Source organism: Oryzias latipes, chromosome 6 (genome assembly GCF_002234675.1).
Source record: "Oryzias latipes chromosome 6, ASM223467v1".
NCBI classification, from domain to species: domain Eukaryota; kingdom Metazoa; phylum Chordata; class Actinopteri; order Beloniformes; family Adrianichthyidae; genus Oryzias; species Oryzias latipes.
In genome coordinates, this window is record NC_019864.2 from 16,689,955 (window position 1) to 16,712,202 (window position 22,248).

The window sequence follows — 22,248 nt, forward strand, 5'->3', positions numbered from 1 at the left end:
AAATAAATCATATCATACGTCCGATTTTAACTTTTATTAATATATATTTAAAATATATATATTTAGCACTCGTAAAAAAAACAATACATAAACTTTTATTGCGTTGACACTATCTTTCTCCGCTCTCATCCAAACACCAATTTCCAATAGCTAGGGCTGTATGAATACATGAAATTAAAACAATTTTAATGCAGATTTTGTTTAACAACTGCCAATGATGGGGCCTAAAGGTATTGGCATAGTTTAGCTGTGCAGATACTGGTAAACAAATAATCAGAGCTCATAATACCAACACTGACCACGTGACCGCTTGCCTGTCAGGGGTGACGGACTGAGTTTGTGGGGCAGAGGAAGGGGAATTAGCTTGAATGAAAGTCATGAGGGCAGTAAATACGAAACAATGCGCCCCTATAATTTACGCTTTACTTCAGCTAATTATTTTCTACGCTGGCCTGAACGCAGTAAAGGGAGTGTGGCCGTTACCGCACGCGCTCACTTCGTCGGTGGAACAATACCCGTTAAATCCTCAAACTTTTGCCTTTGATTATGGGAAACACTCAGCCACACAGCAGGGATGTTCTCTTCTGGATGCTGCGTTCAGGAGATACTTCTTGCTTATTTTTCCAGACTACACCGCTGGTAGGTGGACTGAAGAGTTCCTGAAATGTAAAATAAGATTTTTTTTTTAATTTGTATTTAAATGTAGCCTATTTTTGTTATTGTGTATTTTATTGTTAAAATTAACTTTTAGTCACATTTAAATAGTTTTACCTATTGTCTTTTGTTTAACTCATTGTTATCAAGAGCAGATGATGTTGTAGGGCACTATATAGGTACAAAAATAGAGAACAAAGTGCTCACTAGTGTTGTTTTGTATGTACTTCTTGTCACATGGCCTTTTTAAAGTGCATCAATGGGTTTTGTAGAGACAACAGTTCACTTGTCTGTCACTATGACTATCTGTGAAACATTTAACAATAAACATCTCCAGCCCCATGTTTTGATTGAGAAAAAATTACTTTCTAAATGTGGTGTTTTGTACTTCTGTAAAAGTTGAAGAAACTGCATCATTAAACTAGCGTTTAACCAACAGAAAATGGTCAACTGGAAGTAGCTGCAAATAACTCATTCAGTCTCTATATCAGCACTGATCACAATGACTGTGAGAATTACCCCAATGACGACTCATCTGAGAGATGTAAGTATGGAGTTTCACATAAAAAAACCACCAACGTTTATAATTTATAACAAGAGATTATGAAAACAGCTTCAAAAATGTATTGTTCTGTTGGTTTTCCAGACAATCTGAGTGTCTCTGCTGGACAAGCATCCCTGAATGCAGCAACAGTTTGGGGTATTTTAAGAGGTGATCTCTACATTTTGCATAGAGAACTGTCATAAGAGGAAATACATATTTATAATAGTCCAGTAAATGAAGAACTTTCGTTGTTACTCATCTACTACTTACAAATCTGTATTTAAATAGGTACATGTGTGTTTGTTTAAACACAGGTCTGGAAACGTTTAGTCAGTTGGTGTATCAAGATGATCTTGGCTCTGTAAGTCTTTTTTCCAAGTTTAGAAAGTTTTTGTGTTTGAACAGTAACTGCACAGTCTCTCTAAAAAGACCTGTTTTCATTTTGGTTTTGCTTTTCCTCTCCTTTTTTTTTCTTTTTCAGTATTTTGTGAATGAAACGTTCATCGAAGACTTCCCCCGGTTTCAGTTTCGGGGGGTTTTACTGGACACTTCACGCCATTATTTACCAGTGCATGCCATTTTAAAAACTCTGGTAATAATTTAAATATAATTTATACTGCAAGCTTCAACTTTAAGTCCCATCAGTTTTTAATATTGCACTTTTTTTGTTTTTGCTAGGATGCTATGTCTTACAGTAAGTTCAATGTTTTCCATTGGCACATCGTTGATGACCCATCTTTCCCATATCAGAGCCGCTCCTTTCCTGAACTTTCTAAGAAGGTGCGGTACACAGATAAGAAAAGCTGCTAAGTTCAAACAAAATAAAGCCTAAGTGCTCCTAATTCCGTACTTGGATTATAGTTTTAACTTGAAAATTGATTTTATTTTGCATTTCAGAGGTGCCTTTCTTTTCTGACATAGAATTGTTGGCCAAGCATTTGTTTAAATATGAGTGCTGGAAATCAGCGTCCGCCTTTACCATAAGCCTCTGTCCTGATTTAGGGGGCTTTCCATCCAGCAACACACATCTACACACAATCAGACGTGAGGAGAGTGATCTCATATGCCAGGATGCGGGGCATAAGAGTCCTTCCAGAGTTTGATTCACCGGGACACACGGGATCTTGGGGAAAAGGTAACACGTCACTCCATGGAAAAAGAATTGGATTCATCCAGATGATCTCAGAATTTTGATACTCTGATGAATAAATCTGATAAGGCCTAGTTTGACTCAGCAAGAATACATTTCTTCTACATTTCCTACCAGAATTGTGAAAGGGCAAATGACACAAATGAGGCTGACTCATTTTCATAATCTGAATACTCAAGAAATGCTGGTAGAAACATTACAAATACTAGAATATTTCTACATTTGGTTTGAATGCTTTTCATGCAACGTACAAGTTAAAGACCCACTCCAATGGAAATTGTGTTTTTGATGTTCTAACATGTTCTTTAGTATTTTTTTCATGATGGAGGATACATTTAAAAGAATTTAAGATTAAAAATGCATTTCTGAGCATTTCTTTATTCAAATTGTGATGGATTAGGAGCAGCTGTTTGAAAAAGCTCTAAAATGTGACGCACACAGCATCTGAAATGGGCGGGGCATAGTCTCACTGCTTTGCTCCATTCTGATGCAACCACCTGTAAACAAATAGATGCATTAATGTCTTCATTTTCCTCGCCCAAGTTGGCTTTTGGCTCAGAACTGTACGGCTGGATAGCTCCAATATTGCTTGCTATTTTTTGTTGCACTGGTAATGTTAGCTTTGGATTGTGAGGGGCCGTAAGGTAGAGGGAGAGAATGTAAACAAAGGGAGGATGGGAAATAGGTGGAGGGTTACTCCCGCGTTAACAGTCACATCTCAGAGGTGAATTTCCTATGAACTCCAGACTATAGGCCCGTACACACCGGGACGAATATTCGCCAGGCGTTATTCGCCAGCGTTTTTCGCCACGTTTTTTGTGTTCACACCCAGGCGATTTTCGCTGACGATGAGTGGAGTGAACATGCAATTTCATTCCCTGACATTAGATGGCGCTTAATGTAAAACAGAAATACTCCTGTACACAAGGTGGCGCTGCGCAAGTTTACGCTTCTGAAAGTCGCTTTTCACTCAGAAGAAGAGAGCAAGTATTTACACGCTTGTCAGAATCAAACAAAGAAAACATGAATATTTCAAGCACCAGTAGCTCCAACTGGTGCTTGGTTCGGGGATATTTTAGAATGTCCGTCATTATTGTTTCGCGGCTGTGTGTAGACGCTACTTGGCGTCTATCTTCTTCGCTGGTATGTGTGCTCAGCAAGGCAGTTTTGTGTTTGAGCGCCCCCAAGTTGTGTTTTACTGTAACTTCAGAAGCTCCAGACACGTGAGCAAAAGCGCCATTCTCATTGGTCGAGTAGATTTCGACGCGACGCGTCGAAAAAAAAAAACGAACCCGAGGCGTTTTTTTTTTTTGACGCTTTAACGCCTGGCGTTTTTTCGCGTCGGTGTGCACACTCTCATTGGGGCCCTTTGTTTAGTCACGAGGCGTTAAACGTCGGCGAAAATCGCCGGCGAAATTCGTCCCGGTGTGAACAGGCCTTATGTCTTAAAAAAAGGACAGGTTTTAGGATTTTGGTTAAAACTTAAATTAAATTAAAAGACCACTAGGAATAATTTTACAATAGACAAACATATAGCTGGAGTGGGACTGTTAAGATTTAAAACAAATCCTTCTTTAAACACCTCAATAGATTTCAAACTACCCAGTAAAAGGAAGTTAGAGAAAAGTTAATAAAAAAACACGTCATATGCACAAATCTTCTAACCCACAGCCACAAAAACTCATTTGGTTTGTCACACCTTTCTTGGCTTAATTCTTAAAATGGACTGTGCAATTTTTAATAAAGCTTATATAGATTCAAGTGTGGACTCTTTCAAGGTCACTGAATGACTCCATCATTCTTCACTTGTAAGCCAATTTCTCTTTTTTAATGTAATCTCTGTCATTCTTGGTGGCATCGATTCATAAACGCCCAAAAACAGTTTCACTCTTGACTATTGTTGTGTTTTTACATGAGATTAACAATATTAGTCTGTAACTCTGTCATACTAGAATTTGTGGGAGGGTTACTCGGTCTTTACTTCATCTGATTAGATCATTTTTGGTTGTAATGGTCTTAGAATTAATCCGTTCTGGGTTGTCAACAACATTTCTAATCCGCTGCTGTTTTGATTATCATCAAAATTCAAGTCCTTTGTCCTTCCTTAGATTTGTTTCTCAACATAATACTATTTGCACGTATTTGGAGAATGTTCTATACTTCAGGAAGTGTTTCCCTCTAACACACATTAACTTTAAGGCTATGAAATATTTTTTGTGTCTATTGGTTTGCACTGGATCGAGCGAATGAAAGGAATATTAGCTTAAACCTCATATGTGAAAGTTCTGACATAATAAATCTTTGAATGCTTTGGCAAGGAAAATATGTGTTTCTCAGACGTTTAACTGAAAAAAAAAATCCAAAAGATTGTTTTTGCTCTGGTAATTTTCAAAGAATGTTGCAAACAATGAATAAAATCAAATACATTTTAAGTTGTTGTATGATTCCAAAATCTAAAATCCAGAGAGCTCTGATAAGTCTTGAAACCATCCTTTCTTCAAATTAGTGCCACTGTGGAACAATACGTTCTGTTGAGATTTCTTTTTTTTTATTTATTTCTCAGGGCAGTCTCACCTGTTGACTCCTTGCTACAAAGGAGGCGCTCCTTCAGGTACCTTTGGTCCTGTCAATCCAGCATTACAGTCCACCTATCAGTTCATGGCATCCTTCTTTAAAGAAGTGACCTCTGTGTTTCCTGACTCATACATCCACTTGGGAGGTGATGAGGTCGACTTTTCCTGTTGGTAAGTTGGCGAAATGGAAAAACAGACTACAAAAATCCCTCGAAAATATGTCTATTTGACCAAATTTAAGTACAGTTGCAAAATACAAGTATGTTAATTGAATTTTTAAAGTGAATATGTTTGGGTAAATATTTGCCTTTATTGTGTAGGAGATCTAACCCTCATGTCCGTGCATTCATGCAGAAGATGGGGTTTGGGGGAGATTTCCCTAAACTTGAAGCATTTTACATTGAAAAGTAGGTTTTCAGGATACATTTTTATAAACAAAAGTAGAAACTGTGGTTTATTGGGTTCTTATATTTTCAGCATCGTGAATATCACATCAGCTAATAACAAGACATCAATTGTGTGGCAAGATGTCTTTGACTACCATGAAAGGGTAGGTGCACATCAGGATTTTACTGTCTGCAGCATCATCATCTCTATACAGATGTGATGTCTAATGCTTATTTGAAGGATGAGACGTCTGTCATGGAAGCACTTTTAAATCAACGTTAATCATAACTATCTCTGAAGAAAATGTGCAGCTTCCTTTCAAAATCTATCCATCAAAATAAAGTTATATTGTCTTTGTAGATTCTCATTCCTCCAGGTAGATTCCATTGAAGTAGTAGGTACTTAGAAATGAGTTAACTGGATTTGGTTTATCTTTTATAATTGAAGGTATTTCATCTTTTCTGAATCGACAAAGCCTTTTTTAGAAGAGATGAAATATCCTCATTAATAAAAGATAAAACTAAGTCCAGTTTACTCTTTTTTTTCCCCTTACCCTTTATGTTGATGCTTAATGGATGTATGATAGCACAGACATTAAAAACTCGTTAAGTAAGAGTTTAAAAAATACATTACTCTGATGAGATACATTTAGATGAGCACTCACCTTTTAATGGACAACTCATGGCTGTTAGCTTCATGTTGCAGCGCAGTGCTCTGTCAGTGGTGGAGGTTTGGAAACATGGCTGTTACCTGTGTAAAGTACGGCAGGTGACCAAAGCAGGACTCCGGGTAATCCTAGCCTCCCCGTGGTATCTGGACCTACCAGGACCCACGCATAACTGGGCTCGCTACTACACTGTGTGGCCCCTTGCCTTTCCTGGTCAGAAAACAACTCGTGTGCTGTGGTTTGCTGAAATCAAACTAACGGTTGTGATGTATACTCTGCAGATTAACCATAAGCTCCTTTAGATGTAGAACACATTTGTGTCTAGGGAAGACTTTCAGACCTAAGATGTTTTAGCTTTTGACTTTGATCGTTTTAAATAGATGTTGCTTGATAAAAATAATGTTTTTATGATTAAAAAAGGTTCAGGATGAAGGAGACTGATTACTTTGGTTCAAATTTAAAATGTAATGATTGGTCATGAGAGACAATAATGACAAGTAATTATTGAATTAAGCAGCAAAAGTAAAACCCTAAAATTGAGTCCCTCCCCAAAAGTCACTGTGATTTCATAAGTTGCTTACGATATACATTTATGTTCTCTTGTCATAATCTGCAAATAATCATTTAAAGGGGAAAAAAAAAATTATGGCAATAAAAAATGGCCCTATTTCTCCTGATGCTAAACCGTTTTTTAAAACAAAAATAACTAACAAAATAATCAATACCCCCGTCTAGCATTCTTGTCTCATCCCCAAGAAAATGATCCTTACAAGAATTTTCAGTCTTTTAATCACATATAAACTAAATATCACATATGGGGCATCGGTAGGGCGGTCGACCCATAATCGAAAGATTGCAGGTTTGATTCCCGCCTTGCACGCCCATGTGTCGAAGTGTCCTTGGGCAAGACTCTGAACTCCACCTTGCCTCTGGTGGGAGGTTGGTGCCAGTGTTCGACAGCGGAGCCGCCATCAGTGCGTGAATGTGTGTGTGCATGGGTGAATAGGTCTGTGAATGTAAAGCGCTTTGGGTCTTTGAAAGAGGGTAAAAAGCGCTATATAAGTATACGCCATTTACCATTTCCCATATAATTCAGGTGCTTTAGTGTGTAATAGTAATTTATAACACCACAAAAAAGTTTTAGACATTTAAAAAAAAAATTTAAATAGCAATAAATGTGAAGAGATCCATTGAGAAAACAATACAAGGACATAATAATGCTCTTCTGTTAGACTGCTCAGTGCTTCACATCTGGGAAAAAAAACCCAGCCGGTTATCAGTCTTAGCTCAGAAGGATTATCAAATCTTGGTGGGATTTCCAAAAGGTCAAAATAGCTCCCTTGTTGTACAGGATTTTCTAGTGTCTGGATTGTTTTGACATTGGGAAAACGCCAGAAGTTCTTGTGTGTATATACATAATTCACACAATTTAATTTGTTAAATCACAAGTTTAGAATTTAAAGTAGCAAATGGAAGAGGTCTGAACGAACTTCATTTAACTCAATTCAGTTTGGACTTGAGTTGCTGTGATGTATTTGAAATGAAATGGTTAGTTGGTGGGAAACTTTTTCCTATTAAAATGAACTGTTTAATTAAATACGTTTAATATTTTTTATTCCATCTCAGGTTCTGAAAAACAGAAGAGGCTGGTTATAGGGGGTGAGGTCTGCATGTGGGGGGAATATGTCGACGCCACCAATCTCTTCCCAAAACTCTGGTATGAGATTGATACGAAACCACAAACGTATTTAAATAAATCTACATGACAGTGTCAATGATTTTCCTAAATCTCACATCCAAAATTCCAGGCCAAGAGCAAGCGCTGCTGCAGAGAGACTGTGGAGTGACGAGAAGCAGACCTCCAGTGTGGAAAAAGCTTTTCCTCGACTGGAAGACTTCCGATGCAAGCTGCTGAGGTGTTCAACTTTTTCCAATTCCAATTCCACCTTTTTTGAAGCTTGTTTTTGTGATTCATTCTTTTACTTGCTTTCTTCTTTTACTTGCTTTCTTGAATTTGTTTTTTTAGGCGTGGAATCCAAGCAGGGCCTCTCAATGTGGGACATTGCAAACACGAATATCAAAGTGTTTGAAGATGAACAGAATTTCACCTTTCGGAGCATTCAGATAATAAAATACAATGTTTAGGGATTTTTATGAACATAAATTATTGAGTACTGTTTTTTTGCCATAGAAATCAAATGTTCAGGAAGTTACTATTAACATACAGATTTTGTGATTGACTTTTAACATTTGGTTGTAATATTTGGGATATTAAAACATACATACTGTATATTTTATGCAGGTGTTTAAAGCAATGGGATTGATATGTAATAAGATTCCAAGAATGTTTAGATCATATACCTATCTTGTTGTTTTCTAATAGGTAAAAAGGTGAAAAACAAAATGGAAAATTTGAAGAACAAAATCAAAACAAACCGGTAATTGTATGTAAAATCCATAGTAGTAGTGAAGTAAAATTTAGCAAATAATCTGCCTTCTAGTGTGTTTAATGGTGCATTTTCCCAATGTGTGCTTGTTTTTTTAATTGACTTTTCCCAGTTGAGAAGAAGCCAGTCGAGAATCGAAATCGCAATGTCCAAACTTAAAGATGGATTCTAGTTAAACATGACTTCAATGTTTATCACAGTAGTTTTGAAAGCAATTGGCCAAAAAACATAACAACAATGAAAGCATTTCTTTCACATTGATTCTTTGAGCATTTCTAGGAGCCAAAAACCAGATTTTCCATATGAGTAATTTTAGCCCTTTTTGACTCTCACAGGGTTGTAGCTTCATTGTCTTGTTGTTAAAATATTCTGAAGGATCTTAAAAAAAGAACTGTCCTAAATCCAAATCTGTGTGTGAAGGACAAACTGTTTTTGCTCAATCCCTTAAATGATCTTTTAAAGCAAAATCTATGATGCCAAGACAGACAAACAAGGCATTTTGGTCAACACTATCGAACAAACTGCAAACAAAAGAAAAATTACCTGAATAAAAGGCACTTTGGAAATTAACAAGTGTCTATTGACTGAAACAATGATGCAACAATAAAACATGTGCAGCAGTGATTTTAACAAATGTACGTAATGTCATTCAACCAAAGGGCTGAAGGGAAGGAGTCTGAAACAGTCTTTACCTCCAACCTGAACAATGTGAACGATCTATGCCGGACTGGGTCCCTAAGGAGGATTGCAGCTCTCTTGATGGATCTGATAGCCTGTGGAAGACAATGGAGCTCTAATGATCTCAGCAATTTACACCACTCTGCATGGGTTAGTGGTCCATCACAGGAGTGCTGTGGCTAACAGAGATGCAGCACATCAAGATGTTCTTAGCAATATAGATATAAAAGTTTCAGTAGATGTTGTTTAAGCTTTAGAGGAGGTTTCGATAGATATTATCAATGTTAAAATCCAACAATGGATGACTTTAAATGTGTTAAGCATCAATTCAGGAAAAAATAAATATTAGGTTCTGTTGTTTAACATTCTTTTCTAAGTTGAGGGCTTAAAAGAGCAATTTCTCCTTTCTTTTTCCCAACAAATTGACAGTGTAAATATGTATTTATGCAAAATGAGAATATATGCACATAACATAGATTTATTTTTGACACAACCAAACAGAATACTAACATATTAACAGTTAACAGAAAGTAATATATGCAATCACACTTACCCTCAGTCTACTACTAGGTGCATGTTTCTCCCAAAAAAGTCACCACACTGCTGTGACCTGAAAATAACAAAGGAAACACCAACAAACGTAACCACAAGGAATGGCAGCAAGTATCATGTGTGAACTGAAAAAATAATGAACTGTACTTATTCGCTTTTCTTAGTAATAACCTCTAATTATATTTTTTAAATGAACCTTTATTTATTCACAGTTAAGAACAAATTTTTGCTTATAATTGTACAGAATAAAGTCTTGTATGGGACAAGAACTAGAAAATGATTTTTTTAGTCTCTAGTTTCCATCAACTTGATCTTGATGATTAGAAAACTGTAACTTATCAAGAAAACTGTCGAAGAGCCACAGGGAAGACATTTTCACCTATTACTTCATTAAAATGTTTTTTTTTTAATTAGGGAAACAATTTACCCACTGGATTAGCTCACAATTCAACCATAAACTGTTACTCTGATTATTTTAGATAAAGGATTTTAATGATGTGAAAAATGTCAGTGAAACCTGCAGTATGTAGCAGTATGAAGTAACACTAAAAGAAAACAAATATGAGTAACCTATAAAAAATCAATAATGGTAGTATGAAATATTGGCCAGGTTTTTCTTTTTATAAAGCCTGTCAAAGCCTTTTGTCTTTGTGCGCATGTTTCATCTGTATCTGCTAACACTGACACACTCACCCAGACAACTTCTTACCTATTTAACTTTTGTTTTAGTTTTTACATTTTCCTGCTAGTTTTGTAAGAATGATTAAAAATCAGTCTCTGTCCATCTTGTTTTAGACCCATGATTTGGTCATTTCAGAAGAAAACTTTCTACCCACAGTGTTCAGGTTAGGTTTCACATTCCTGAAAATAAAATCCTTTGACAACATGAAAACAAGAAGAAATACTCATAATTAACATCCGGATCTATGCAGGGCAAAGACATATTACTACCTTCAGTATGAATTCAGCTCTAAGTCCTCACTAAAGATTCATGGACAGCAGTTAACTTAAGTCGTAACTTTCATTTTCATTATCAATACAACTTTGTGTTGACATATTTTAGTGATCTATGCCCTCCAACTGTCAGTGTTTGGGTTGAATATACATCTGTTTTTATAATTTAAAACCAGTGCAAAGAAAAACCACTAAGAGTTGGCGTTACCTTGAATATTGTGTTCATGTTGCACAAGTAGGGTCTGTAAGTCTATAACTATTGCTGTACCTCAAAACAACTTTTCTGTCTTGTCTCAGCTTTAGCTAACTATTTTCCCAATAATCACCATTTGATCTCTCAGACAAAGCGTGTCTGTCTCCCTCTGGAGACCAACAGGTGAGACAGACACACCTGAATGACCCAACAGGGTCTGTAGTGGGCTCAACCTAGAAATACACTATGGCTTCTCAAAAACAATAAGTCAGAGACTTTCAAAGCATATATTGGGGCTCTCTTTTATTATTTCAGACCATGCTCAAATGAATGAAGAGTGTATGGAGAAATACAGCAAAAACCAATACATTCATACATTTTTCCTAGCAAAAATTTGCAATATGTTTTTAAAAAGTTAAAATGTTTTTCCTCACTTAGACCATAAGTGAAGTTCCTTCACCTGTTGAACTTAGATGACACGACTTTGATATGGACTGAGATAACTCATAGGCTCATATTTGGATTACAGTAATGACAGCAGATGGCAAGGCGGGGCAATCCCCGGCAGCCATAGTGCTGACACCTCAATCCTTCTTCTTCATCTGACTTTGGGGCACAACAGGAAATGCTGAACTGAAACCCAACAAAGCTTAGTCAAGAATGCAATCAAGTAGAAATGATAGATTTTTAAAAATATTTTCTATTTTCTTTCAATTCTTTCAGCTTTATTTAAAAATTCCAAAATATATGATTAGCCTTTTGATAGATTTCAGTCTGAAAGAAATATATTGAATTGTTTGGCAACAAGTTCACAGGTTAATCTCTATCTTTGATAAAAGCTGTCGCATTAAGAAACCACATGCAAACACTGATGCAAAGCTTTAAGCTAGAACATGAGGCCATCATCTCAAGGACTATATAGATATAATTCAAATATATGTACAGTTCTTGCACAAAAAAGCTTCTTAGACTTGCACATGGCTTTAGAATTATAAACCGTGCACTGCAGCTGAAAAAAGCTAAATATCTTTGAACCGACACGCTGCTTCAGAACTCATCAATGTGCAACAGCTGATCAGTTTGGGGTCACAAGCAACTGAGCTGGGTTTTAATGGTGACGTGTTCCAAATCACCTGCACACCTCTGTCATCATCAAATTTTCCACTTAATACATAATCACTTGGCTCATGGCAGCATGCTGCTAAAGATTGACCTGCATCCAAACAGTAATCACACGGCTCAGACCTGAAGGAACGTGACAGTTATCCTCAGCAGGTAAAACCTCAAAGCAGCACTTTGCTGATGGCTGCAGCCTCTTTGCTGTGCAGAGAGCAGACTGTTGTACGTTCAAGAACCTAAACCAGGAAAATACTCATTTAATGCATAATTCTCTGAGCGTGTTGTCTTTAACAGATGTGACCATTGCATGTGTGCATCATTAATCACATAGTAATCACAGTTGAAAATATCACAGGCAAATGCACACAAAGGCATGTTGTTTCGGGAACATGTTCTGCTCATTTAATTACTTTTTTTTCTGTAGTTTGCACCAATATTTCAAAAATCCATTTTTGAGGGCTTTATTGGTTTGAAAAAGAGCACAAAGGTTACAATAAAGCAAAAATGGGCTCCTGCATTCAGAAACGGGAGCATTTTTGTGGGGGCACTTTGGGCTCTGCCCTGTTGGTTCTGCGTTGGGAACTGAAATTGGCTGATCCCAGATTACCCAGTTCCAGCATCTTGGTTCAGTAGTCATCAACCTGTGAAGCGCCTCAGGTGTTAGTTAAGAGTCGTCCATGACAGGTTTGTCGCCCCTTTTTGATTTATGCACTTTGGTAATTGGACATCACTGTCAGCAAGCAGAGCATTTTCACACCTTCTCCCCTAAACCCACACAGAAAATCTGAATGACGTTTTTTGTGTATGATGCCCATCACATAACCACACTCTGGTGGTTGCTGTTGAATCTCTGTCCCTTACCTCCATTGCTCAAGAATGAGGGGCCATTAATCCTTGTATTTACCAATGACATTGACTAATACCTTATGTATTATGTAGTGACTAATACCTTATGTAGTTTTTGGAATTATTATTCTACTTTTCTTCTTTCCTCCTATTATTTGTGCTGTTCCATAACCCCCCTCCCCCATATGTCCTCTTTTTTCCTCCATGGATAATGTTAAGTGTCTTTTTCCCCATCATCTTCTGCTATGACTTTCTTTAAATGGGAGCCCATATTGTTGGAGACTGAGTTTATTGTACTAATCTAGGCTGGATGCATTCTCGAAGATTAACTGTCATTGTCCAGACCTTGAGAGCACAAAGCCTAAATACACTTACTAAACTACAAATGAGGCTAACAAAAATACTGCCATATATATATCAACAAGTTAAAAATAGTCCCATTTAGAAATATTCAATTCCAACAGGGTTTAAGGTAGATGCTCAATGGGGCACAATTTAACCAAAAGTCCTACTGTTGATGAAATCATCAGTAAGTTATCTTATTCATGACAAAAGTTTATCACTGCTTTCTTTTTTAAAGCACTCAGGGTGAAGATGTTGAAGAATAATTTGTTGGGTAAATTAAGTGGGTTCTGTGACTGGTTGATTTACCTTCATGGAGGGTAAAGATTAAGAGGATGACAAATCAACATTTGCTGACACAGGGCCTGGTGTTAATCTGCTTGTCTTCCTCCTGAAAGCCTCTAGACAATTCAAGCTACGGGACTGACCCCAGGAACTCCACATTACACCAGAGACGCCAGGAGGAGACAGCAGGACCGACCCGTCTTTACCTCTTAAAATAAATGAGAAATACAACAAAGGAACCATAAGAAAAATTCCCAAATTACTTTATATGAAGGAGGAAAAATAACCTGTCATATTTTTCTGAAAGAATTAACCAAAATCCTGAGAAATCACAAGAAAATACCTAGAACGAATGGAGGAGCATGATATAAAAACGGATATGTATTCATCAGACCACACACAACAGACCATTGACGGATGTCAATCAGGTGAGGCCTTAACTTTATCAACATATATAATATCTTTTAAGATTATTTTAATGGAGAACCTTCAGTTAAATCTACCCAGTCTGTGCCTTTAAAGGCTGTAGAGTTTATAACACTAGAAAAGTACTTTAAGAACTAATCAAAGCCTTGTTAAAATGTTACTGAAGCAATCTAATCATAATTTCTATTCTTTTTTAGTCTTGGCAGAAAAAAGTCCTCGTAAAGGTCGTGGCCCAGACGTGCTTTGTAAAGTGTGCTCTGATTCCAGCAGTGGTAAACACTACGGCATCTATGCCTGCAATGGCTGTAGCGGCTTCTTCAAACGCAGCGTGCGGAGAAGACTGATTTACAGGTGAGGTGGAGCTGCCTGGGAACCAAAAGTCCGAGCAGAAAACATCAAGGACACAAACGGCGGTCATAATCTTTTCAAACCATTTCAAACTGTTCTATAAAATGATTGCAGATCAGACAGTGTCCCCAGACAGAGATGTTAAGCCTGTTTGTTTAGCTGTACAAGAATGAAAAATGTATGTTCTTAAGTTATATATTCTTTATTTTATGTTTTAGGTGCCAGGCTGGAACTGGAAGGTGCCCTGTTGATAAGGCCCATCGGAACCAATGCCAAGCTTGCCGACTTAAAAAGTGTCTCCAATCTGGGATGAATAAAGATGGTGAGAAATGTCAGCATATTTGATAACTCCAGTCATAGTCTTTTTTTTCATGAATGAATGAATGAATGAAAAAAATCAGTCATAGTCTGTGTTTTTTATATAGCTGTGATGCTTTTTTTTCTTTTTTTATGTCAGCTGTGCAGAATGAGCGACAGCCTCGAAGCACAGCTCATGTCAGCCTAGAATCCCTTAATGTAGAGGCTAAAAAGGAGCACTTGGCCACCACAAGGGAGTTCTCAACCTCAGATCCCTACTCATCAGCCATCTGCAGACCTCTGGTTACTTCATCTGCCTCCAATTCATCCACTACACAGCCTTGCAGCAACCCAAGTATCAGCCACCGCTTTATGGTCAACCTGTTGACTGCAGAAACCTGTGCAAAACTGGAGCCTGAAGATGGTGAGGTCACCAAGGAGAATTAAAATCAATGACTGTTTCTTTAAGCTGCAGTTCTTACGTTTTTGTTCAGGGTTATATTGGGGGAACTGGGTGGGTGGAGGGAGGAATCTGGTGAGGGAGGGGTGCGTTATTGTCTTTTGTTTTTCTGTTTTAATTAATTTTCATATTTTATGACTATTTTATTTGCCTATGTGTAAAGTTATCAAGTGTTATGAGGTCCTATACAAACAAATAAAGTTTGAGTGTGAGTGTACTTGGATTGAAATGACTGTAAACTAGTTCTTTTTTCCTGACTCACAGTGGAAGAGAATATTGATGTCACATCAAATGATCCAGAGAGGCATGACGCCTTAGAAGGTCACGCGTTTAACTCCATAGAGAGCGTGTATGAAACGTCAGCACGACTCCTCTTTATGTCAGTAAAGTGGACCAAAAATTTGCCAATTTTTGCTCACTTGCCATTTCGAGACCAGGTGAGTCTGAGTCTCCAAACAGTTCTGACACGTTTTTGCAGTGCCTCAGTCTTCATGTAGTGGCTTCTCTTGAACTTTGTCAGGTGATTCTGCTTGAGGAATCCTGGAGCGAGATGTTCCTTCTGTGTGTCATCCAGTGGTCTCTGCCCATGGACAGCTGTCCTCTTCTGTCACTGCCGGAGCTTTCTCCCAAGCAGCAGGCCAAGGTCAGCCCGCCAACATCCGACCTGCAGATCCTGGAGGAGGTTTTCAATCGTTTCAAGGCTCTGACAGTCGATCCCACTGAGTTTGCCTGTCTCAAAGCCATTGTGTTGTTCAAGCCAGGTAAGCAATTAATCATTTAGGAGGTTCAGTCACTGCTGACTGCATTTTGTAAGTGTTTGCTGTTTGTCCTTGGTGCAGAAGCACGCAGCCTCAAAGACCCAGAGCAGGTGGAAAATTTGCAGGATCAGTCTCAGGTGTTGTTGGGTCAGCACATTTATTCAGCATATCCCAACCAGAGCACCAGGTGAACCATTTTTACTGTGTTTTTGTCAGAACGCATGGATTTCTAAATGAAAATATCATTAAATATTGCCAATGCTGCTCTTATTTGTCCCACCAGATTCGGGAGGATGTTACTCCTGCTGCCATCCCTTCACTTTGTGAGTTCTGCAAAAATAGGGCAGCTGTTCTTTCAAAGAACCATAGGGAACACACCCATGGAGAAGCTGCTGTGTGATATGTTCAAAAACTGAACACATCCTGTTACTTTAAGTATTTTGATATTGCAGTTTTATTATCCTACAATAATAAGTACTTGATTATTTTCAATTACTACCTAAAGTTTTTCAGTGGTTTTCAGCTTGTTGTCATGTTTAAACATTTTCTTCAGCTTTATCATTGTGATATTTCACGTTAGTCTCAGTTTTGTAATCACTACACACTAATTGTCAATTTAGCATTTAGTCACAAACAGATTTCTTCTTTTAAAAAACCCTGGACATGACAGATGCGATGTGTGAACATGTTTTGATCCTTAAATAAAATGGAAATTCTTAATTGTTTTTATTTTTATTTTTCATTGTTTGCTCCATTTTATTCTGCTAATGAGAGTAACGCTTTTTTCCGTATAATTTGAAAAAGAAACTAATTGAAGTTTAATACTTAACATCAACTTTGAGAACTAATGTCTTAATCGCATTATTTGTCAGACAGTCCCATTTAAAATTTATCACATTTCAGTCTTTTATTGAAATAACAAATGTCATTGTACACTAAAATAAACTACATAGACAAATACACATAACAATGTTGTAAAAAATAAAAAATAAAATAAAACAAGTGAACAGGCAAAGACCACAGCCTAAAAACAGTAACATACAAATCAACAAATGATCAATTTAAAACGTATACAGATTCTTAAATCAGAGAATATTTACGAGAGGGCTAAGGGATGAAATTACACATAAGCAGTCCATAAAGTGGGCTTTAGGACGTGATTGAACAAAAGCAAATAAACAAACAAACAAACAAGCAAACAAGACCCTAATAATTCTTTCTGTCTTATCCTCTTTGTCAGATTGTGTTGAGGGGCCTTATTCAGACCTACAAATCATTCATAAGAAAGACATTTTGTCTTTTAAAACTAATTAGAGGTTAAACTACAGCATTTGATGTCTATTTAGAAGCAGAGATTTTTTTAAAGATAAATGCAATAATAGATATTAACACATGCACAATCTGTTGTTATTAAGAAGGACCCATGTGTGGCATTTAATATTTCTAGAATTTGACCCCCCTGGAAAGGATGAGTGAGTGAAGATCATATGGACTATTTACTCAATGGAAAAATTGACATTTCAACTAAAATGAAAGATATACACTATAAAAAAAGAATGGAAAAAATTGTGCCAATATTTGTAAAACCACTAAAATTCTCAGAGGATTTTGACAAAAACAAAAAAAACAGAACAAAAACAGGCCAAGTGCTGTGTATTATGTTTATTTCTGTTATATGTTGTAGTTGCTGACCTATGTCTGTAAACGCTGACAACTAGAAAACACTCAATGAAAACAAAGTAAAAAAAAAAGGGAAGTTGATGATGGAGACCAAAAGAAATAAGGAACGTAAACACTAGATGGCAGTAGTGAGCATCTTTTATATGGACACCATAAACTTCAAAGGCGAAGAAGAAGAGATGACACAAAACACGGAAGTTCCGCTTGTGGAGCTGTAAATAAACACACATGTAACAACGGCGTGTTTAAAATCAATAGCGATATTTTCAAATTGGTTTTTTTGTCAGTCAGCGGGTGAACGTGATGTTTAGCAGGTCGTATCAGCAGCTCCCCCAGAGAGACTCTAACCTTCAGAGGAGCTCTGGTTTGTCTACGGACTTCCGCTACAAAGGAATTTCCTTTGACTATATTCCAAATGTTACTGCCAACGACTTCACTGGTGAGTATTTGGCTAAAACGGACATTTAGGAACCCATATTTCTATTTTACACGCGAACAACTTCATCTATCATTGTTTAACATCACTCGCTTTTTCACAACTACAATTTCAATGCGTCATGTGATTTATAATATTCATGCATTAACTCAAACAAAACACGACTTACAAATATATGGTCCCTTGTGAAACAAAGTATTTAAAATAAATGTATAAATTAACAAGTACAAATAAGAAAAACTAAAATAAATAATTATTAAAATGAAAATATATCAATATTTCTTCCAAGAGAATAATATCATCATAGTCTTTTCTTTTTAAAGTAAGGACAACACATCATATTTACTAGACACCTCAACCATGCAACCATCAACATCAGTTACCTCCACTTTTAGACTGTTGCAGTTTTATCCCACAAACAGAAGGACAAATGTATTTTCCCCCTGACCTTCAGTTTTTCTGGTCCCTCTGCCTGGAACTTTTTTCCAATCTCCCCTGAAATGATCTAAACTTGCTTCTTTTACATTATTCCGCCCCCTTTATGAGTCCCAGAGAAGAAGTGTCCATACATCAGTGCCTGTGTTTAAAACATGGGCTGACAACTAATGCATCTTGCATCTATTGTACTTTATTAATGTCATGCTGCTCACAACTTTTGCACCGCCCAAATGGCTTTTTCTATATATTCCCATCTAAAATCACTAAGTCACTTTGTTGCACATGACTTTTAATTTTATATTGTAAAATTCTAAAGTCATCATTCTGTTTTATTTTTGTTTTAAATTGAAACTTTATGCATGTGACATATGCTGCTGACCAGGTCACCAATGATGAAGAGATCCTGCTCTCAGTGGGTTTCAACTGCTTAAATTAAGGTTGAATAAAAAAAACTAAAAAAAAACTAGTTATAATAAAGTAATACTTCTTTCTTAAATTAAAAAACACATTTATTTTTTAATAAACAAATGTAAATACATGCTGTAAATCATTTTCAAATTGAAAAGTTTCTTAAATTCATACATGATGTGATTCTTTCAAAGATACCTCGCAGGGATGGTTTTCCTGGATTTGCAACTTGCTTGTCTCCTTCCTTGTTTATACCTGCACCTTGATAACATTTCCTCTATCTGGATGGTTTGTTCTGAAGGTGAGATGAAAATGAATGCATTCAGTCACACTTGCACAAAAATTATTCACCTTAACTTAGATTTTTTTTTTTTTTTCACAGACCGTGCCCAACTATCAGAGGATAGTAGTGTTCCGCCTTGGTCGAATTTGCCCTCCAAAGGGGCCCGGTATTGTATTTGTGCTGCCTCTTATTGACCAGTGGCAGAGAGTGGACCTTCGCACTCGTGCCTTCAACATCCCTCCCTGCCAGGTAAAACCTTTTCCACGCGCTACTGGGAATTAGCAGCTGGGGGTAAAACCTGCAAATATTGAAACACTGTTGATTTATTATTATTATTATTATTATTTATTTATTTATTTATTTTTTTACATCCTTTCAAATGATTTTCTGATAGATGGAAGTTTTAAAGATGCATTTTCTCATGTATGTAGAGCCCTCACACCATGGTGGATTGTTTAAAACCATTTGTTGTAATCAGTTTCTGTGCAACGTTTTATTTACTGTTTTACAGTGTATTAATATCACTTTTAGATGTTTCCTATTTTTAATTTTATGATCATCTTGCATTTTGGTCTATAGAAAATGTAAAATGTGTCCAAAATTTGGAAAATTCAGCAACTAGAAATAAAAGGCAAATAATTAGTTACATTAGTTGTAGTGTCTAATTTGTCCTGTAGGTGGCAGCCATGGTTTATTAATTTCTTTGCCTTTGGATCACCTGTAGTTGAGTTCGAAATAATCTGGGATGAAATAGGATTTTCCATCATTGTTTAGAAGTTCTTTAAAATATATTTTAGCACAAGTTACAGGAAATGCTGTCGTCGTAGGTGATCACTCGGGATGGCGGCTTGCTTTTGGTGGGAGCAGACATCCAGTTCCGGATCTGGAATCCCGTGATGTCAGTTGTATCAGTTCAGGATCTAAACGCTTCCACCAGGATGACTGCTCAGAATGCGCTGACCCACAGTCTGGCCAAAAAGACAGCTCGGGAAATCCAGAGTGAGAGATTGAAACTTGAGGAGTATCTCGGGGTCGGTCCACATGATTTTTTTGAATATATGTTTTAAGAAAATTGTCAAATGTTGTAACTTTTTCTGTTATCTTTATTTTCTATTGCAGATAGACATAAATGAGATGACTCGTCTTTGGGGTCTTGAGGTGGATCGAGTAGAACTGACTTTCGGTTCTCTAGGAAAAGCCTTTGAAGACATAGACGCTGCACCCCATGTCCATTCTTCTATTCCTGGACTAGAGGGCCTCGCTGGCCCCATTCAGCAGCTGGCCATGCAGTTTCTGAGCCCCAGCTGTCCTTCACAGCCCACTCAAGGTAAGGCTAAACACTAAACTCTCAATTTTTTAGTAAAGTATATGTTCACGACTCTAGCCTTTCCTTTTAAATGTGTCTTCTGTACTGCAGACAGCTTAACATTTACAGATGAGCGTCACAGTGGCCCCGAATCTGCGGTCACCACACCCACTTCAGTGGAGGAACTGCTCGGTGGCGTCCAAAGGTTGCTGTCTGAGTCTTTAGTCCGCCATGTTGGAGCCAGTTTCCAGTTTGAGATCAGTTCCATGAATGGGGAACAGCACAGATACTATCTGGATCTCAGCCAAGGTGAATCATTCCTTACAGTGTGGTTTGCCTTTAGAGAAAGATCATTAATATCAACCATCTTACAAACTTTAAAACACAACAAAAAAAAAAGTAATTTACAACTACATTTGGAGAAACAAAACAGAAGAATTGTAATTTATTACATTAAAACCCCAGAGCAGTTAAAAGAAAATCAAAACACACTGGACAGAGATTTTTGGTGGAGTTCTCACATTTGTGTTGTCACAGTACATGTTTGCACAAAAAATGTAAAGATTGGACAAAATAACACACTATACGTTTAGGTGTTGCTTTTAACAGTTGAGTTTTGTTTTTTTTGGGTCAAAATTGGTTTAAAATTTAGCATCAGCTCAAACTGTGTGACCATTTTGTGGGATTCAGAGCATGGAGTGTGGCCAAAGGTGAACTAAACCCCTCCCAAATGATCAGATGAGTCTGATGACAGTAATCACAGCAGCATCAGAACTTACATGACCTAACACTCACACCACTTATAATTTTGAGTTCCTATTTGGGTTTTATGACTTAAAAAATGCCTGATTAAGAAAGTCCTCTTAAATGAAGCAGGGAAAATTTAACGTCCAGCATTAGATGAGATGAACAGGATGTTTTTACTGTTTTTGCAGACCACAGAAACGACTGCTTCTCTGCAGCGTTCATGAAGTTGCTTTAATGGTTAAAAGGATTGGCTTTTTAAAATGCAAAATTAATTCAAAACCCTTAATGTACGTGAAGTGAAGAAAGGACAATAATTCCATTGGATTTCTTCAAACTAAATGACATTAATCTCGTTATCTGAGTTTAATCCATTCAGAAATGAAAATATTTAAATGAAATACTCAGACTGGAACGCATTTGTTTCCTTTTGCAGGCACCGGCAATGCTGGATCTGGATCTTTGCTTCTTGAACCTGATGTCACGCTGAGCATGAGCGATTGCGACCTCCTGGCCATGTTCCAGGGTGGGCTGCAACCACTTGCGGCTTACACCAGTGGCAGACTGAAAGTTCAGGGGGAGATCAGTACAGCCATGAAGCTGGAAGAAGTCATAAAGCTCCTAAAGAAACAGCAATCATAATCACGTATATTTTTCTATTTATTGAAATCTTAACTTTAACTGTAAATTATGTTTTTACTGTAAAATCAAATTCAATTTTGCTTCAAATAAACTACCCTGTTTGCACCCAGTTGCGTAATTAAAATAAACCAACTCAATTATATGTTTACACCATACTTAATAGGAAGTTGCATCACTCAGTTGGGTTGAGATTTCTTTAGATGCTATGTTGTAGATCCATATGCCACAAATTTCTGCAGTATTTATATACCTGGACTTAGAGGTCTGTGTGCACTAAAGGGGGAATCTTCAAAATTATAATCAAAACTTTGTCTTTAAACCAAAGTTTCACATAAATTCTACAACTCAATTCAATTTTATTTATATAGCCCACTATTTAAAACAGTAGTCATCTCAATGGGCTTGAAACCGGTAATTGTGTAATAAATATGAATAATAAAGAACATAAAGTCATAGAATTCAATAAGTAATGGCGAAACTAAACTGAACAGACTAAGCTAAAGTGGGCATCCCTGCCCTTATACCCTCCTTCGCGTTAAGGAAAAACCCCCTTAAAAAAATCAGATTCCGGAAAAAAGAGAAGAAACCTCAGGGTTGCCCAGATGAAGGAGGGATCCTCCCTAGGACGGAC

The 22,248-nt window shown here is 37.0% G+C and overlaps 3 protein-coding genes across 4 annotated transcripts; all 3 read left to right on the forward strand.

Moving 5' to 3' along the window:
- The first annotated feature begins 36 nt into the window (after positions 1-36).
- Positions 37-9,052, forward strand: LOC101172329 (beta-hexosaminidase subunit alpha). Of its 2 annotated transcripts, XM_020704042.2 has the most exons (15): positions 37-639; positions 1,094-1,198; positions 1,301-1,366; positions 1,513-1,559; positions 1,680-1,790; positions 1,877-1,978; positions 2,201-2,333; positions 4,912-4,959; positions 5,026-5,092; positions 5,242-5,328; positions 5,399-5,471; positions 6,014-6,188; positions 7,602-7,692; positions 7,784-7,891; positions 8,002-9,052. In XM_020704042.2, the coding sequence occupies exons 1-15, from the start codon at positions 369-371 to the stop codon at positions 8,063-8,065; spliced, it is 1,548 nt and encodes a 515-aa protein (XP_020559701.1). In that variant the 5' UTR covers positions 37-368; the 3' UTR covers positions 8,066-9,052. The 2 variants fall into 2 exon arrangements, with proteins under 2 accessions (XP_020559701.1, XP_004070040.1); XM_004069992.4 differs by having other exon boundaries at positions 4,912-5,092.
- Positions 9,053-13,491: 4,439 nt separating this feature from the next.
- LOC101164305 (photoreceptor-specific nuclear receptor) lies at positions 13,492-16,394 on the forward strand. Its single transcript, XM_004069624.4, has 8 exons — positions 13,492-13,819; positions 14,015-14,168; positions 14,384-14,487; positions 14,623-14,886; positions 15,187-15,359; positions 15,443-15,683; positions 15,762-15,867; positions 15,964-16,394. Exons 1-8 carry the CDS (start codon positions 13,744-13,746, stop codon positions 16,094-16,096), a joined length of 1,251 nt encoding a protein of 416 aa, XP_004069672.1. The 5' UTR covers positions 13,492-13,743; the 3' UTR covers positions 16,097-16,394.
- A 1,096-nt stretch (positions 16,395-17,490) lies between these two features.
- stoml1 (stomatin like 1) lies at positions 17,491-21,724 on the forward strand. Its single transcript, XM_023955785.1, has 7 exons — positions 17,491-17,799; positions 18,837-18,943; positions 19,025-19,174; positions 19,753-19,956; positions 20,045-20,252; positions 20,343-20,540; positions 21,412-21,724. The coding sequence occupies exons 1-7, from the start codon at positions 17,664-17,666 to the stop codon at positions 21,615-21,617; spliced, it is 1,209 nt and encodes a 402-aa protein (XP_023811553.1). The 5' UTR covers positions 17,491-17,663; the 3' UTR covers positions 21,618-21,724.
- The last annotated feature ends 524 nt before the right edge of the window (positions 21,725-22,248 follow it).

What these genes read in the sequence shown, in the direction of transcription:
- LOC101172329 (XM_004069992.4), top strand. Translation starts at nt 369, where the DNA reads ATGAAAGTCATGAGGGCAGTAAATACGAAACAATGCGCCCCTATAATT. An exon ending in CACGGGATCTTGGGGAAAAG is followed by an intron (nt 2,334 to 4,911) that starts GTAACACGTCAC and finishes TTTATTTCTCAG; the next exon opens with GGCAGTCTCACCTGTTGACT. An exon ending in GAGGTCGACTTTTCCTGTTG is followed by an intron (nt 5,093 to 5,241) that starts GTAAGTTGGCGA and finishes TTTATTGTGTAG; the next exon opens with GAGATCTAACCCTCATGTCC.
- LOC101164305 (XM_004069624.4), top strand. Translation starts at nt 13,744, where the DNA reads ATGGAGGAGCATGATATAAAAACGGATATGTATTCATCAGACCACACA. An exon ending in AAAACTGGAGCCTGAAGATG is followed by an intron (nt 14,887 to 15,186) that starts GTGAGGTCACCA and finishes CCTGACTCACAG; the next exon opens with TGGAAGAGAATATTGATGTC. An exon ending in ACTTGCCATTTCGAGACCAG is followed by an intron (nt 15,360 to 15,442) that starts GTGAGTCTGAGT and finishes GAACTTTGTCAG; the next exon opens with GTGATTCTGCTTGAGGAATC.
- stoml1 (XM_023955785.1), top strand. Translation starts at nt 17,664, where the DNA reads ATGTTTAGCAGGTCGTATCAGCAGCTCCCCCAGAGAGACTCTAACCTT. An exon ending in TACTGCCAACGACTTCACTG is followed by an intron (nt 17,800 to 18,836) that starts GTGAGTATTTGG and finishes ATTCTTTCAAAG; the next exon opens with ATACCTCGCAGGGATGGTTT. An exon ending in CTGGATGGTTTGTTCTGAAG is followed by an intron (nt 18,944 to 19,024) that starts GTGAGATGAAAA and finishes TTTTTTTCACAG; the next exon opens with ACCGTGCCCAACTATCAGAG.